Source organism: Lepidochelys olivacea (genome assembly GCF_965140295.1).
Source record: "Lepidochelys olivacea isolate rLepOli2 genome assembly, chromosome: 10".
Taxonomy (NCBI): domain Eukaryota; kingdom Metazoa; phylum Chordata; order Testudines; family Cheloniidae; genus Lepidochelys; species Lepidochelys olivacea.
The window spans coordinates 36015531-36033889 of NC_140420.1; the positions used below are offsets into that span (position 1 = coordinate 36015531).

An 18359-nucleotide genomic window follows, 5' to 3' on the forward strand; every position below is an offset into this window, starting at 1 on the left:
GTCCCTTCTGATATTGTTAGCCCAACTGCTTACCTCAGTCCTGCCTGTTTACGTAACTAACTGTTTCTTTTTAGCTCCGTCTGCTGGTGGTGGTTGTGCAGGGCCTGATTCATCTGCTCGTGGACCTCATTGACTCTCTGCCTCTTTATTCAGTCATCCTTCGGCTCTGCAGATCCTACAGACTTGCAGGTTGGTCCTACACCACCACGCAGGCTTCTGCATTCACAGTGGTATTGTGAGTGGGCTTGATCTAATGCACAGGTAGCTTATTGCACTGAAAGAGGCAGGGTGCCTGAAAAGTACTCAGGTTCCTAATGCAAAATCCATGCACTTGTCAATACTATTAACCAGTTATCCTGCGACGCCTGATGATAAAGTCAGTGGAAACTAATGTGACGCTAAAGCTGAGTCATAGGCAACATTATAAAGAACACTGAAACAAAAGGTGCCATTCTACTATACAGCTTTTAAATCAGTTCATCTTATTTATAGCAGAATAAGCCAGCTGGGTCAAGTAAACAGGGTCTGGTCCAAACCTCAAATCCTCTGATATTCAGATAAGTTGTTAACTTGTGGTTTTCTCTTTGATTTTCACCCATCCCAATGTGGCTGGGAACCAAGGTATAGATAGACTTCAAGAGAATCTGTTCTTCAGAAAAGTTAGATCCTCAGGTTGCATTGACTTCTGTGGAGTTATACTGATTTGCATTAGCTAAGGATCTGACCTGTGGTTTCTAGCTTAATTTCAGAACTCAAAAACTCTGACAGGTTTCAGAGTACCAGCTGTGTTAGTCTGTATCTGCAAAAAGAAAAGGAGTACTTGTGGCACCTTAGAGACTAACAAATTTATTTGAGCATAAGCTTTCGTCAGCTACAGCTCACTTCATTGGATGCATTCCGATAAGCATCCACCTTTTTGAGGTTAACCTGTCCCCATTTCAAAGTTACTTTCTGCCAAGCCACTATTTGACAGCCATTTTTGGGACCAGGCTAAAGGATTGCACTGAAATGGGGTTAGCTGAAAACAGAGATAGCTCAACCAATTTAAATCAAGCAGGCTAAACCACAGGCCCCAAGCAAGTTTAAGAATATGAAGCACAGAGTTCTAAAAGCAAGAAACAGCGTGAAGAGCTTGATCATCACCGAACCAAGGCCAGTCATCAAATGGGAAGGAAGCCTGAGGCTGATGATAGTGGCCTTTTCTACTGGAGATATGCCAGGTTCAGCTTTGGGAGCAAACGTGGGGAATGCTACCAACAATGTTGCTTTCCAGTACCTGTTGTCAGTAGGTCTCCATGTATTGAGTTGCAGGAAGTTCTTGATCTATAGGAGCTGTCTTTGTGGGACAGGAAATGCAGCTGAAGAAAGTTGTCCAGTAAACTGCAAGTGATTAGCTGGAAGGAAATCATGTTGATATTGATAAATAATAGATAAATAACTTCTCTATGATACCATCCGGCCTTCAAGATGAAGGAAAATGAAAATATATTAGGACCCTTGTTCAGGAGGGACATCATGGGAGGACATCTTTTAGGGTTTCCATGGTCTCTGACCACCCCCAATCCAGAACAGGAACATTTTATCTGAGAGAGGTAGGGAGAGAAAGGATCTGATCAAAATTCAAAGCAGAGATAGCTCTTCAAGATCCAGCATTCTTTCATTTCCTTCCTGCTTGGTTTCTGTCACCAATTACAGAGTCCTATCCCAATGGTATTGCTTTTTTCACCTTGGAAAGATCATGAAGGTTGTTTCAACACTCTGAATTTATTACTTTACTATCACTGAGGATTTAGTGAGGTGTTTAACTGCAGCTCAGTTCAGTCCTGACATCTGGCCTCTGATTTCCTTGGCTTAGACTCTGAATTGACAAAACTCTGGTATTCATGTCACCTAAACAAGTGTAGATGGGTAATGATCAATCCATAGGTTAGGAGTCTATAGATCTTACTCCTTCACATCTAAAGTGAAATGTTTTTATAAAACCACCTGGAAATCTATCAAATCTGTAGTCCTCCAGCCAAGAGAGGTGTACGCCCAGCAGTGACAAAAGAAAGACAGACTGAAGCAAGCTGTCCTGAGTTAGGGTAGATGCACTCTGGGGTTAGAACAGTTTTTCTCTTGAAGGTGGCATTATGTAGTGGGTGAGGCACTGCACTGAGAGACAGGGAAACTGGGTTTTGTTTCTGGCTCGGCAACTGACCTGCTGTGTGACCTTTGGCAAGTTGCTTCATGGTCCAGCCTGGCATTCAGGCAGGAGAAGCTCAAGTGTTCTTGCTCTGCTCGTCCTCTCTGCAGCATTTGATACTATTTGATCATTCCTGTCCCATCTCAAATAAGTTGCTGGCATGAATAGAAGTGCCCTGAAATGGCTCAGATACATCCTGTCAGACTGAATGCAGAACGTCACTATGAGCAACCGTTCTTCCTTCTCCAGAGCCCTCACCTACTAACACCCACAGGGCTCAGTCTTCTACTTGGTATTATTCACCATCTATATGAAACCACTGGGAGCCATTGAGGCAACATGGGCTGAAGTGCCAGCAGATGGCACCCCGTTCTACATCTCCTTTGTGACAAATGTAAACAGCATCATTTCCCAGCTTTCATCAATGACTGACCGGAATAAACACCTGGATGACAAGTTCCTGACTTGAGCTGAACCCAGACAAGACTGAGGTGATGCTGGCTGGCAGAGGGAAGTGCTTCAAAGATCTTGCCTCCTCTATAATGCTCTGCACTGTCAAGGGAATCTGCCTTCAAATTTCTTAAGTCCCCAGCCTTGGGGTCCTTTTGGATTCCTTGGAACTATTGAATGCCTAAGTAGTCATGGTAACAAAAAATGTCCACTACCATCTGTGTCTGGCCAGAAGAGTGTGCTCCATCCTATTGGATAGAGATCTGCCCATAACAATCCATTCATTCATGACCGCCAGGCTTGATTACTGCAACTCATTACATCTGGGAATGAAGCCACAGGCTACAAAATGTGGAAGCCTGTCTACTTAGCAACACAGATCACCAGAACGCATCACCCTGGTGCTTTGCTTTGCGCTGGTTCCCCAATTAATCCAGAATCCAGTTCAAGGTCTCTGTCTTGATATTTAAAGTGCCTCATGGGATTGGCCATTGCTACGTGAGAAATACCTCTCCCTCCATCACCATGACCTTCCACAACATTTACCTTCCACTGGAACAGTGAAACTGTGATCCTATAGGGGAGCCTCATGTGGAGAGTGAATTCCCCATTCTAAGGTCCGGTTGCTATGTAAATTCTGCTTTACACAGGAGCTGGACTTTAGACTAGGGAATTCACTCCGACAAGAGACAAGAATGACCACAGGCCTCACCAGTTGCAGAACTTAAATGTCATACTCCTTTGTCTTAGCTTTCCCTTAATTTCTATACACACACACTAACCTAATCTAAAGATTAAGAAGGGGGAGAGATTATTTTTGTTTTTAAAAAATTTGGGATGCACTTAAATACTACAGTGATGGGGCCATATAAGTACTTATATAAAGGGTTTTATTTCTGATTCTACAGCTGACCTTGGACAAGTCATTTAGCGCTCTGTGTCTCAGTTTCCCCATCTGTAAAAAGGGATAATAATATAGACCTGCTTTGTAGGAGTGTTCTGCAGGAAGTGTTTTGAGAACCTCCAATGAAAGGCCCCTCTATAAAGTGAAAAATACTGTATTCTCCCTCTTTTAAATGTTACGTTAAGCATTGTTATGTAGAATATGTCATAGCTTGGATCCACCATCTTCCCTGTCTGACTTTAAGGTACTGTGGGATTTAGTGAGCCCTGGAGGGAATACAAAAGTGAAAACTGGAGTGGCAGCTGCAGCAGTTAATAGCATGCTGAAAATGTATGAATGCCTTCGTTGTGATCAATAGTCATTGATTTTTTTTGAATTTACTCAAATGTCTTTGTGTCATCCACTATCACAGACCTACCCCCATTTAGTCTGAAAGCAGAAGGGAGACGTATACATGTACAGTAGCCATATGAAAAATGACTAAAGGAGAGTTTTCTGTCTCTCATTTACACGGGGTAGAGCATTCCCCTTTTCTGCTGGAATGCTGGGAGCAAATATAGATCATTATAGTTCCTTTGCCATAATCCCCAGGCTTGCTGTCTTGTGTGACTTTTAGGAAATCCCTTTCAACTCATTGATCCAAGTAGAGAATGGAGATTGTTCTCCTCCATCGTGGTTCTTTGTTTGTTTTTTCAGCTGGCGTGAAGTTCAGAGTCCTTGAACAGAAGGCTGGAAAACCCCTTCGACTCTTAATGCAGGTAAACCACAGGCTGCTTAGTGCTCACAGTTATGTCCTCTGCTATAGGATTGCCAGCAGAACTGTCCCTAGGATTCTGACTCCTTTAGAAAGAGTTCTGATAGCTCTCTCAAGATGGAATTCTAGGGAAAAGCATCTCCAAAGTTTCAGTGGAGTTCTGGGATATAGAGGTGGGGGGAAGTATATTTCACCTTGGTGCTGCAGTCTGTCACTCCTACTTAGTGTGCCTTGCTTTTGTGTTCATCGGGTTAGCTTCTAATGAAGCATTATACGTAAGAAGCAGCGTTCTGTATGTTACAAAATGAAACTTGAATAGTTGTGAGTAATGATGGTCCATCACTTCTGTGATTAGCATTATCTCACTGCTATGTTGTCTGCAGCTGTGCTTTAATAAATGCTGTGCCTTGAGAGAGGCAAAAAAGACTGGCCACACTCAACCAGAGTGGGAAACAGTTAAGGAGAACCAAAACCCAGCTCTAGTAAGAGGGCCTTCCCTTCCAGATGAGCTGAGAAGCGTGAGCTACTTAATGCACCAGTCAGCTTGGTTCATTGTAGACAGGAAAAGAAGGGTGGGTGCCTTGTGAAACTGTTCCAAAGTTTCATCTCGGGATTGCCCTGTGATGCGCTGAGGGGAGGAGTCTCTTCCTTGCTGTCTTTCAAATCTTACATTTTCCACCCTCTAAGGAATAGATGTTCCAGGAAGGCTGTTCTGAAAATGGGCTGACATGGTGGCAGCAGATAATTTCTCATTACAAGTGCAGGAGCAATTGTGGGGCCTCCATTTCCTGATCACTATTTGCAGAGCTAATACATTCTTGCCGTACAGTCTGCTGGTCAGTAGAATAGCAAGAAGCAAGACTTTGACACCAGTGGGCCAGTTTCTTTGCTGCAGCTGAGATCCACTTGTTCCAGTAGAAGGGGGGCCATCGAGAAGTCAAGTACAGCTCATCTATACTTTCACCTGGTTCCACCCCTGCCTTAACTCCTACTTGCATCTCCAAATAGGATAGAGCAGCCTGGAGCTAGTCTGATCTGCACCAGCTGGCAACAGTTCTCCAGGTACCATCCATGAGCTGGGTATAGCAGAACTAGACCATGCTCTGACCATACTGCCTGTTTCCTTTGCTGGGGCCAAGGGATGGCATAAGAGCCAGCTGCTCTGACTATGCCCACAGGGAAAGTGTGCACAGTTTCTGCTCTCTTTGTGCCACTGGAGAGATGCAAGGCAATATGGTGGGGCTGAGGATGTGGCCACAATGATTATAGTGGCATGGTGTCAGAGTAGCAGCCGTGTTAGTCTGTATTCGCAAAAAGAAAAGGAGGACTTGTGGCACCTTAGAGACTAACCAATTTATTTGAGCATGAGCTTTCGTGAGCTACAGCTCACTTCATCGGATGCATTCAGTGGAAAATACAGTGAGGAGATTTATATACACACAGAACATGAAAAAATGGGTGTTATCATACACACTGTAAGGAGAGTGATCACTTAAGATGAGCTATTACCAGCAGGGTGCGGGGGGTGGGGGGGAGAAAACCTTTTGTAGTGATAATCAAGGTGGGCCATTTCCAGCAGTTGACAAGAACGTCTGAGGAATAGTGGGGGGTGGGGTGGGGAATAAACATGGGGAAATAGTTTTCCTTTGTGTAATGACTCATCCACTCCCAGTCTCTATTCAAGCCTGAGTTAATTGTATCCAGTTTGCAAATTAATTCCAATTCAGCAGTCTCTCCTTGGAGTCTGTTCTCTCTGGTCACTTGATCTCTGACCTAAAAGTCGCAATATTACAACAAAAAGACTTCAGAAACAGACTTCAAGGAGAGACTGCTGAATTGGAATTAATTTGCAAACTGGATACAATTAACTAAGGCTTGAATAGGGACTGGGAGTGAATGAGTCATTACACAAAGTAAAACTATTTCCCCATGTTTATTCCCCTCGCCCCACTGTTCCTCAGACGTTCTTGTTAACTGCTGGTAATGGCCCACCTTGATTATCACTACAAAAGGTTTTCTTCCCCCACCCCCTCCTGCTGGTAATAGCTCATCTTAAGTGATCACTCTCCTTACAGTGTGTATGATAACACCCATTTTTTCATGTTCTGTGTGTATATAAATCTCCTCACTGTATTTTCCACTGAATGTATCTGATGAAGTGAGCTGTAGCTCACGAAAGCTTATGCTCAAATAAATTGGTTAGTCTCTAAGGTGCCACAAGTACTCCTTTTCTTGTAGTGGCATGGTGGTGGCTGCTCCAGGTTATAGGGATAAAGGAGTTAGTTGGTGAGTACAATAAGATCTTGATCAATAGGCCCATCACAGAAAGGAATCTTCCTAGTGTGTGGCACCATATATTGTATCAAGAGAGGTTCAGAAGGGCCTGGATACACAGACCCTCTATATCCTGGTCCCTCCCTCAAAGGTCAGCATACAGTAAAGGTGGCTTTCTGTTGCAGTGTGGAGGCAGTAATGCCAGGCAGGCCTGTCTCAGAAATCCGGTGGGCCTTACCACTATCAGATCAGGATTTGCAGCATGAAAATCTGGAAAAGGTCTTTTGACACGGATTAAAATTCACACAGTGATACACTGAGCTCTGTGTAGCAACTCATGCTATTTCTGTCCCCAGCTTCCATGATAGGCTTGCCTTGTGTCACCTCCCCATTATCCCCATGTGCCTTGTTACCCTGCGGAGCGATGCTTCCCCACACCGTGCCAAAGGGGAGGAAGTTTGTGTGTGTGTGTATAATTGTGCGCACATGTACAAAAGATAAGACCTGGATGATTGAAGATTCTCCCTGTCTCTGGGCACTAAGCTGATCTAGGTGACAGCCGATCAGAAACATATGACAATGTCAGGATGAAATAAAAATGATTTGTAGACTGATCTGAATTGGACGGTCTCTGCAGCTGACTTATGAGGATGTTTACTTCCCTTGGGATTCAGCAAACGATTGGTTTTTTATTTTAAAAAAAAAGTTCAGTGTTGTCAGAATGTAGAATCCAAATACAAGTATATTGGTGAGGGCAGGAAGATTCCATTGCTGTTTAATTCACTCCCAAAAGCACTATGCAACTTAGTATTTAAACTGGGTTTTAAAATAATGTGCTCTGTAAACATATCAAAAAATACTCCTGGCTACCAGCTATTGGCTTCCCTGATTTTCATGCAGCCAAGTTTTATAAAAGGGTATCTAGAGGAATTGACTCCTTTACAACTTTGATCCCTCTCTACACATTCACCCAGAAATTTCCTTTTCAAGAACAACCTGTTTGCAAAGGGTTAAGCGAAAGAGGAAGGGAAAAGGGAACGATTCCATTATGAAACAAGGGAGGCATATTTTATCAGTTTATACAGCCTTGAACTACAGAGATTGTATAAAAGGAACTCATGACAGCAACTTCCCTAACAAAACTGTTGTTTTTTTAAATTTAAAACATGACAGTAAGACACTGTTGTGCTGTGCTGGGTTGAAAGCCATTTCTTATCTCTCAGTAGGTGAAATTCACTCCTATGCCACCAGTCCTCCACACAGATATACATTTCAACTAAATGGGCATAGGAATATTGTGTCCAAATAGTCAGTGGCCTCACTTCCCTAGCAACAATCCCTTGTCGTCTCCCGCAAATGGACCTGTTTCCATCTAAGATTTAACCGTGTGGATGAAGCTGGGTGACTAGCTAGTAACAAAGTTATTCAAATTTTGTTTCTTTTTCTTTTGGCAGATTCCTTGTGGCCCCGATCTTGAACAAATTGAATCTATTCAGAATTACTCTCCAATAACTTAAGTGATTAATTATTGGTCTGGAGATTGAGAGTATTTGAAATTTGAGCTGCATTAGTTATTTTGGTTAGACAGACAAATCACATAGTATGATTCTGTTCCCTGACTGGATGAGCACAGCTCTTCAATTTCTGCTACAAATGCTCATCTTGACAAATTCAAACCTCGCTTCCTGTGAATCTGCTCAGTATTCACTTAAAATTATTTTTCCATGAACATGTCTGCCAGTGAACTCATTCACTAGCAATTGGTACAAAGCAAATACGAAAGAGATGTGAACCCAGCTGAAGAGAGTTAATTTTAAAATGTTACTGACTAGTCATGTGAAATGTTCTGTGGCATGCATCCAGTTCTAATTGGATTTGAGGTTGAAAAAGGTGGAATAGGTGCTGAGTTTAGTGTATGCGTACGTGGATTGCTGGATTGGTGCCACAGTGCTCAGCCTCTTGCAGAATTGAGCCAATAATTAATCTTACTGGTATATTCCACAGAGTGCTGTAAAAATGTGTCCCCAAAAGAGTATTCTATTGAATGCCATGTCTGTGGACATGGTTACAGTACAGTTTCATTGTGTCAGATTGATGAAACCTTAGTAGTGCTCTAAAACCAGGCTTATGACTTGGGCTGTGCCTCTGTTTCCCTATCTGTAACATGAGGGTAACAATTCCTTCCCCACAGAGAGATTGTGAGGCTAAATTCATTTGAGATCTGCAGATGGAAAGTGCTATAGAAGAAAAAAGAATTCTTACATAGCCAACAAACTCTTGTAACCCATTTGTGTGCAGCAGTATAGCTGGGAGATTCTAATAGAGCATTAATGTGATTGTACAAAGGCAGAAAGAATTGCACACGCACACACACGCACCCTTACTCTCCTCATTGTTCACACCATCACCTGTTTTCATTGCCATTGTCCCTCTTCCTTCTCTACTTCCAGATAAATCCTCTGTCCTATGGCAGCGTGGTGCAGACGTACAGGCTCCCAACCTATGCTTGTTACCCTAAGGATTCCTGGAGCTCTCTGTGCAAGAAGCTGTTTGTTGGAGAGCTGATCTACCCTTGGAAGCATAAAGGGGAGAAGCAGGACTAAAGGGAAGCAAATGAGCCAGGCCTGAAAGAATGAGCCAAAAACCACCATTCAAACCCACTCACGGCTCCCAGGCCCAGTGAGCCTGGACCCAGCAGCTGCTAGCTGGGACAATACTGTCAAATCCTCTGCTGAGACTTTGGTAATGTGCGAGGAGGGGCTTCATTTTAAATGGGAGTGTTTTTATATAATCTCCTTCAACTTTCCCCCTCCTATATGGCCCCATCCAGCTGACTTGGTTTCCAGGCTGTTCTCTGTTAATGAAGTGTTATTCCACCCTAGATTACACTGTTCCTGCCTGGCAGCACTAGGGGCCAGAGGTTTAACCCTTCAGTACCTCTCCACAGCAGCATACCATGTAAGCCAGGGAATAGCTCCTGATCGGCCTGATGGTCTGTTAGTCTTTCTATGTAAGTTCATGGGGCCATATTAAAGCTGCCCTGGGACCTGGGGGTGATTAAAGCCAAAACGCTGAGGTGGATTATTACATCCAGGTATTCTGGACCTTTCAAATTTGTGTGTTCAAGCCAATTCATCAAATCCATGCTCCCAAACTGGATGGTCAGCTTGGAAACAGTACTGGTATGTAGCCCATTGTTTTGTCCCATTGCTTTTTCTTTGGTAGTAGAATTGGCTTTATCCCACTGCAGCACCACAGCAAGGGTGAGCATAGAAAAAAATGTAGCATGGAGGCCAGAAAACACACACTGCTCTGGGACCATGCCTAACCTACCATTTACAGCAGGAACAAACAGAGGTAGGGTTTCACCACAAAAAATCATCTTTGGCCTAAATATTCTTAACGGACTAGTGATGTTGGATGCGTCTGTTTCTCAGTGCCCAATCTGAGACCTTTTAAAGGGGCCTGATTTTTGGACAGTCCAGACCCTGTAACGGCTCACAAAATCGGCCTCTAAAACTACTAGTTGCTTTGGAAAATGTAGACCCCACGTCTTAAGAATACTTTTCTTGCTGATGGTACTAACCTCCAGATCACAATGAAAACAATGGTCTCTTTCTCTGTCAGATTTTAAGTACATACACATTATGGTGTCTGTTCCCCTTTCAAAGTGTTCCTCCTATTAACCCGAATGGGAAATACATTAATGTGTTGGCCAGGCAGTAGATTCTTTAGTATGTACCTAACACATACATTTCTGTAGTTTAAAATAGAGACTGTATACAGATGTGTAAGTACACTGTGCCTAGGTATACAACAGTCACTTCCCATATCCTAAACGGGATATATAGGGTTGCTGTGCACTGTTGCCAGCTTGCATTCCAGAGGTGGCTGCATTACATTGGTGGTGAAAACAATGAGGAGTACTTGTGGCACCTTAGAGACTAACAAATTTATTTGGGCAAAGCTTTCGTGGGCTGAAACCCACTTCATCAGATGCATGAAGTGGAAAATACAGTAGGAAGATATATATACAGAGAACATGAAAAGATGGGGATTGCCTTACCCATTCTAATGAGACAATTCAATTAAAGTGGGCTATTATCAGCAGGAGGAAAAATCACTTTTGTAGTGGTAATCAGGATGGCCCATTTCAAACAGCTGACAAGAAGGTGTGAGTAACACTATGTGGGGGAGGGGAGGTGAATAGCAAGGGGAGATAGGTTTTTAGTTTGTGTAATGACCGATCCACTCCCAGTCTTTATTCAGGCCTAATTTGATGGTGTCCAGTTTGCAAATTAATTCCAGTTCTGCAGTTTCTCGTTGGAATCTGTTTTTGAAGGTTTTTTTTGTTGAAGAATTTCCACTTTTAAGTCTGTAATTAAGTGTCCAGGGAGGTTGAAGTGTTCTCTGACTGATTTTTGAATGTTATAATTCTTGACATCTGATTTGTCTTTTTTCTTTTTTTTTTTTTTTTTTTTTGCATAGAGACTGTCTGGTTTGGCCAGTGTACATGGCAGAGGGGCATTGCTGGCACATGATGGCATATATATGTGATGTGATATATGCCATCATGTGCCAGCAATGTCCCTCTGCCATGTACATTGGTCAAATTGGACAGTCTCTACACAAAAGAATAAATGGACACAAATCAGACGTCAAGAAGGGCAGTGGTGGGTGAGTGATCTTTTGTCCCATCATGGTGTTCAGCCTGGTTACATGGGCTTGAGGGAGGAGGATTTGTCCCCATATAGGTAATATGCTTTGAGCTCTTTCTGGGTGAGTAAGCACTTGTTACACTGGTGTACATGTAGGTTAAAATCTTCACTAAGGCTAGGTCTCTACTTGGAGCTAGGGGTATAATTCCCAGCTCACGTAGACATACTTGCGCTAGCTCAGTGAGACTTAGTTCACTAAAAATAGTAGTGTAGCTGTGGTAGCATGGGCAGCAGCAAGCGGCAGCACGGGGTAGCTGTCCTGAGTACAAACCTACCCAGATCCCATGAGTAAGTACTCAGGGCGGCTAGCCCATGCCACCGCTGCCTGTGCTACTGTGGCTACACAACTGTTTTTGGCACGCTAGCCCAAGTATATCTACGCAAGCTGGGAATCACACCCCAAGCTGCCAGTGTAGACATAGCCTCAGAATTCAGCCTTCACCTTTGCATCCACAGGCATGAGTTGAAAAAACAAATTTGCTTACATAAATATTTAAGACGTTCTCTACAACATTCCTTACACAGCAAAAGTAAAGTCTGCCAGAGTTTTACAAGATGTCTCCAGGTCCTTAGTGAGGTTATTGCGCAAAGGACAGAATGTTATGCTGCCAATATGGTTTGGGGATTAGTGCAATCAGGAGAACGTTTTCTTCTTGCATGGTCCAAAACAAAGTATATTGTTGAAAGCAACTAGTTTGGCAAAAATCCCTCTTATCGCCCCTAATACTGCAGAGGGTTTTCAATGAAATCTTGATTTGTAGGTATGACATACCCCAGGGTGCAATCTGGACTGATGTGTCCCCTTAGCTCCCCAGCCTGTGATGCCTTTTACACTGCTTTGCTGGTGAACAGCAACCCCTCCATGCTCTGCACGCACACAGCCACTAGCATGTAAAATCACTCCCAGATGAATACAAGAACGCTGTGCCCAGCCTTCCATGAATTACATACAGGGTATAATAATAATAATGAGAGAACCTGGATTTGTGCAGGAAATGGCCCACCTTGATTATCATGCACATTGTGTAGAGAGTTGTCACTTTGGATGGGCTATTACCAGCAGGAGAGTGAGTTTGTGTGTGGAGGGTGAGAAAACCTGGATTTGTGCTGGAAATGGCCCAACTTGATGATCACTTTAGATAAGCTATTACCAGCAGGACAGTGGGGTGGGAGGAGATATTGTTTCATGATCTCTGTGTGTATATAAAGTCTGCTGCAGTTTCCACGGTATGCATCCGATGAAGTGAGCTGTAGCTCACGAAAGCTCATGCTCAAATAAATTGGTTAGTCTCTAAGGTGCCACAAGTACTCCTTTTCTTTTTGCGAATACAGACTAACACGGCTGTTACTCTGAAACCTACATACAGGGTGACACCCACATATCCCTCTGTTCCAGCCGTGTCCCCAAAATGTGTGTCTTGTACTGCTCAGTAACCCCCTGGACAGTACAAGCTCATAGATCATAGAACCCCCTGCCCTGAACCCCCTCATACATCTTGCACCCCTCCTGCGCCCCAACCCTGTGCCCTGATCCGCTTTCTGCACACCACACCCCCTCCTGCACCCCAACCCCCTTCTCCAGCCCTACATTCATGGCCCTGCATGCAATTTCCCCATCCAGATGTGGCCCTCGGGCCAAAGAGTTTGCCCACCCCATCATAGATAGTTTGATTATGTAATGATTATGCACCAGCCTTGTTGACCCTAAGTAGAGTTTCCCAAATACTTCAATCCAAACACACACTGGTGTATGTAAAACAACAAAACAATGTATTAACTAGAGAGAGACAGATTTTAAGTGATTAAAAGTGATAAGGCATAAAAGTCAGAATTGGTTACAAAAGAAATAAAAAGATAAAACCACAAGCTAATTCCTAAACTTTATCAAGGCTAATAGGTTTAAAAGCACAAGGCCCATCTCACTGTAAACTGTAGTAAAATTTCTCAGGCTGCATCTCCTTCCAACCTGGGACCATTCCCCTTCTTAGTTCAGTTCTTTCAGAGTCATTGATGTCCTGAGCAGAAAGGGGTGATATGAAGGTCACTGTCTCTTACTTTATACCCTCCTCCTCTCTGAGAATTACCCCCTGCCAGGTATAGACAAACAGGACTCTGTACATGAGATTTGAAACATTCCTGTGTGCAATGTCATTTTTTTGTTTATACCTTCCCATTGCTGAAGAATGGCCGGTTAAACCGGTAATGGCTCTTTGACACCAGTTTGGGATGCCAGTGTGTCTTTGTCTCTGAAAAACTGGTTTGGACCTGCTTGTCTTAACCTTGGAGCAAGTTATAACAATGATACATAGTAGAAGCTACTAACTTCTCACACATTGTTAATACACACATTTTACCAGGACAACAGTATTCAGCAGATTATGAGTTTTCAACTGATACCTCACAAGGCTTACATTGTACAAAATATATCGTAACCATATAAAAGTGGTGAACAGGGGTACAGGGTGTCACAGTAGGTGGCTCCAGACCCCATGGAGTTCTGTGCTGGTCTTTAATATTCAGTGTGTCAGTTTTGCAGTTGTTTTAGAACAGTGCAGAGTGCACAATGTATAAACTGTTGTCTCCAGCATAGGTCTCATTAAGGCCAGGTTGTGACCCCTTATGTTAGTGAACAGTCGCAGTCAGTGGAACTGTTCTTGTGACCCAGAGGTTTAACAATCTGGCCCTGAGCAATTAAATAACCCTTCAGATTTGCTTGCTTGCTCTGTGAGTTCAAGAGCCAGATTTTAATGCCCTTACCTTCAGAAATACCTTACACCTCTTGTATTTAATCCCATTTAAACACCTGTATCACGCCACTGTCTTCAACTCCAAGTAGGAACCTACAGATTTCCAAACTGAATCAGTTAATTCCATAACTGCTTACTGCAGGGTTCCTTACACCTCCACCTAATCTGGTATCCTGTCTCTGACAATGGCCTATAATAGCTCCTTCAAGGGAGGTGCAAGGAACCCTGCAGTAGGCAGTTATGGGATAACCTGCCCACAGGAAAAGTCTTTTCCTACCCTTTTACCCACCTGGACAACCTTAATATCTTCACTGGTGGAAGGGCAGAATCTGAAGACAAGAGGATGGCCCAGCCACTGGAACTTTTCTGCTAGCAATTCTTTGATACACAAATGCAAAAAGAATCCAGTGTGCTCTACCAGAGCTCAGCTGGTCCTGCAGGGCTGACAGCACTGCACAGATGAACCTGAATATGCACAGGAAGAAGATTGAAAAAATGGCACCTTAATTCAAAACATAGTCACTTTTCACACTAGAACCACACTTTACACTGCATCTATCAGCAGCTCTGCCACTAGGGCTTTGCCTCTTCAGCACCTCCCACTTTTCCAAGCCTTCTTCCAAATCTTGGATCTAGCTGGTTAAGTCTGATTCTTGTCTGAGATCAAAAAAAAGTTTGGCCTTCTACAGATCACTTGTCTACTGTTGTTAATAGATTATACCCCACCCCCTTTCAGAGGTTGTGACGCTTCTTTTTGGCAAGTGCCAAATTTGCTAGATGCTTCAGTGTTAAATTAGTTCTATAAAGACTCTGACATTGATTTAAGAGTTGTTAATTATCACTAGAACTGACAAATACCCTCCTGATCAACCTAACACACTAACCCTTCTGAGACCCACAAGGTTACCCTGGTTTGAGTGAGAGAACTAGGAAATGAAAGCCACTTCTGGTCATGATCCCTGCCTGGGCTCTCCTCACTGGGAATCAGGTTGCTACTGACGCTCCTAGTGCTCTCTGCCTTCGATAGGACTTCAGCCTACAGATCCCCTATTTTCTCTGCCTGGTGTTCATCATTTACCTCCTTTGGGTTGCTAGTGTGGGAAAGCCAGTATTAAAACCTTTTTTGGTTACGAACAGAGAGACATTATAACAAAGCAGCATTTGTCCGGCTCAGGGCTTCTCAACCCTACTACAGCCACCCTGCATATAAGCATTCTTCTATGCTGGGATCAGCATCCTTTTCCACTCCAGCATGGGCTGTCCCCCAGCACTAATATTTCTTTGAGTGAGAGAAAGAGTTGCTTGTACTGTGGGGCTGACTTAAACACCCAGAACGTGCTGCTGTTGAAAGGAAATAGAAATCGCCCTGTCAGTTCTCCTACACAAAGGCCTGGCTTGTGGTTTTTGGGGTTTTCCACTAATGCAGTCCTGCAGTTGGACTCAAACCTTGTTATGCAGGCCCAGCCACTGTATTCAACTGAGATCCATATACTGAAAGCTTTCACTGCATGCCATGCCATCTCCAGTGATGGAAATACAGATTCTAGATAACAGGAAACAGATCAGTGCTGATATGTTAACCCCTGTTCTACAGCCCCACTGCATGCAGATCTCTTGCTAAAACCAATATGAATACAGCTCACAGGACAGCCCTTAAGGTAGCTACTGCAATTCTATACGTACACTATATTAAAGTGAATTTTCAAAGCCTTTAGAAATAACCTGTAAGACTCACACCACCCTCCTTACTGAGACTAGTGTGAGAGTCTCTCTGAGAGAGTTGCCATTCCATTGATACATCTCAGCAGGGTGAAAACACCTGAGGAGCCAGGTTATTGGATATTTCCTGATGAGTGGTGGCGGAGGAGCTTCCTGCCAGCTCTGATGTAGATTAGAAAGACAGAAGGAACCATTCTGCCCTGATGACACCATACCCCATCCCATTAAAGCCAATGGGGTTGTATGGCATGTAAATTGGTGCAAGGGCTGTGATTCCTACTGGAATGTATGACCAAGGAGGATGGAGTTTTGAAGCTTGTTGTATGGGGAGTTAGAGAAATCTGCAGTGATGTAACTAAATCAGTGTAGTTATTCAGTGTAGCTACTTAACATAGACACGCAGCACCAATGTAAAGTGGGGTGCGATGGGGTATACAGACCACACTCAGGCTGAAAAGGGTTAACAAACTGCCAGGAGCACAATCAGCCCCACCCACTTGGGTGTCAATCCTGTAGGAACAGGATGGAAAGGGGAGAGCTCAGTCAGTTGTGGCTGGCTGGAAAGAGAGAAGACCAGCTGCTCTCATTTGGGGATAGAAGCCTGGCTGGAGCCAGGACTCAGTAGAACTGGGCTGGTTAGAGCCTCCCTCGCAGGCAGGCCTGATGCTGGACTATTTGGGTTTATCAGGGACTTGCTGATGATTAAACCAGGCAGCAGAGGGTGTCTCACCTGAGGGGAATGGTGAGATCTGCAAGCTGAGCCTGGGGGCAGGTTGGATGAATAACCTCAGAAGGGCTGAGAACCAAGTCCAGCTGGAATACAGGTGCCTTTATTTCATGTTTGTTTTGAGACTGTGACCTTGGGCTCTGCTACCCCAGAAGGGGAGGAGGCTAAACGTTCATAGTGACTCAAGTCAGAGCACTGAGCCATAAACCACCAGAGTGGGCTAGAAACCCTGTCAGGGAAACTGAGGCAGTGCAGCTGCAGAGCCATGCTTGACCTCAAGGATGCGTATAAGGTTGGCGACCTGACAGCATGGGGCTTACATCAGTAATTTACCAGATTACATCTCAGTAATGCTGCAATGTATCTAGGTTGGGGTTTGCACCAGCATAGCTACATCAGTGTAGGTACCAGTGTCAATGTCTCTAAGGTAGAGTGGGCCTTAGGGACCAATGGAGGAGCTAGCCCCTCTGTCTGCAGTGGTAGATCCATGCTGCTCAAAGGAGTTGAGAGGTCAGAAGTTTTCCTTAAGTTTAATGAGCAACCTTAAAGCAGCTTCCTGCTGTGTCCTCATAGAGACAGTGAGCTGTTTTCTTCCGCCCTACACTGCATAATTGCCCTGTTGCGCTTCCACCTTCTCGCTTGACTATCTTTAAAACACTTTTAAATACTTAGTGATTTACTCTTTTCTAAGGTTAGACCTAGTGTATGTTACACTGGATTAGAGATGGACCTGAACCAGAACCTCCAATCAGGAATTGCGTCTTTTTCTCCCCTTCCAAATCTGCCTCTGTGGTTTGTGTGTTTGGGGGACCTATGTATCTTTGCTGTGGTTTTGTAATGTACTCAAAGAAACACATGGTGTTGTGAAACTGAAGATTTCCCAGTGACTGTTGTATTTAAACCTCCAGCGATTAAATCTTTCTTAACAAGAAGATACCAAAAAGGGTTGCACAAACACTTGGAGCTTATTCTGAAATGCTGCTCTCTCTGTGTGTGTGTGTGTGTGTGTGTGTGTGTGAGAGAGAGAGAGAGAGAGAGAGAGAAAGCTATTTTAAAAGTGTCAGTCAGTTTTGCGTTTAATGGACATCTGCTGCCTAGCTGCCAAGCACGAACAAAATGTGCACATACAAACGAGACTGGTGTTTGTTTTAAAATGCCACTGTTATGCCACTTAAAGCCGAGACTTCCGTCCCATCACAACCCTGTTTTAAAATGTAGTAGACTGGCTTAACAGTTCAATGAGCAAGTCCTGGCCTAATAAATGTAATTGACTAGTGCTCACTGTAATAGTTTGTCATAACAAGAATGCCTGGCATGGTGGTGAGGATCTTAGCTTGACTGGCTGTACTGTCATGGTGGATTCACATACAGCTGGGGCTGAGAGAGGATGTATAATAGAACTGCATTGTACCAATGTCCTTTGATTTTGAAAGCCTGATGTTCTGCATTTGCATTATATGACCTAGTGGTAGAGATCTTTGAACTCCTGGCAATCATTTCTTAAATTAGCTATTTTAATCAGATCTTACAATTTATTTTGATTACACTAGAATAAAGATGTTTTTAGAAAAAGTATTTACTCTCTGGTCCTGACTGTGATGCTGTGATGGGCATGGGAAGGTGGCTAGCCCCTAGGTTCTGCATCTGCAACTATTCAAGGTCAGGCAGATGAGAAGTGAGCCTTGCAGAGCCTGGCATCTGGACTCCGGTTGTCTTTGTGATTGGACTGCCGTTCTTGGTCCTGAGCATCAGGAACCGACTTGCTCTGCGTCCACTCTCCATGTTACAGATGGTGATCTGGCTGCTGAATTGCTTAAACTCTAAGGATTTATGTGACACACAAAGTTGACTCACTCCCTAAACCCTGCACTTGCTGTCACT

General features: G+C 43.7%; 1 protein-coding gene across 3 annotated transcripts in view; it reads left to right on the plus strand.

Moving 5' to 3' along the window:
• The window catches only part of PIGQ (phosphatidylinositol glycan anchor biosynthesis class Q), a 44587-nt gene extending 33611 nt beyond the window's left edge, over positions 1-10976 (plus strand). For all 3 annotated transcript variants that reach the window (XM_084641147.1, XM_084641146.1, XM_084641145.1), the window contains 3 exons: positions 75-189; positions 4236-4297; positions 9018-10976. In XM_084641147.1, coding sequence (XP_084497273.1) covers positions 75-189; positions 4236-4297; positions 9018-9170 — 330 coding nt within the window. In that variant the 3' untranslated portion in view covers positions 9171-10976. The remainder of the gene's footprint in view (positions 1-74; positions 190-4235; positions 4298-9017) is intronic.
• Positions 10977-18359: the final 7383 nt, after the last annotated feature.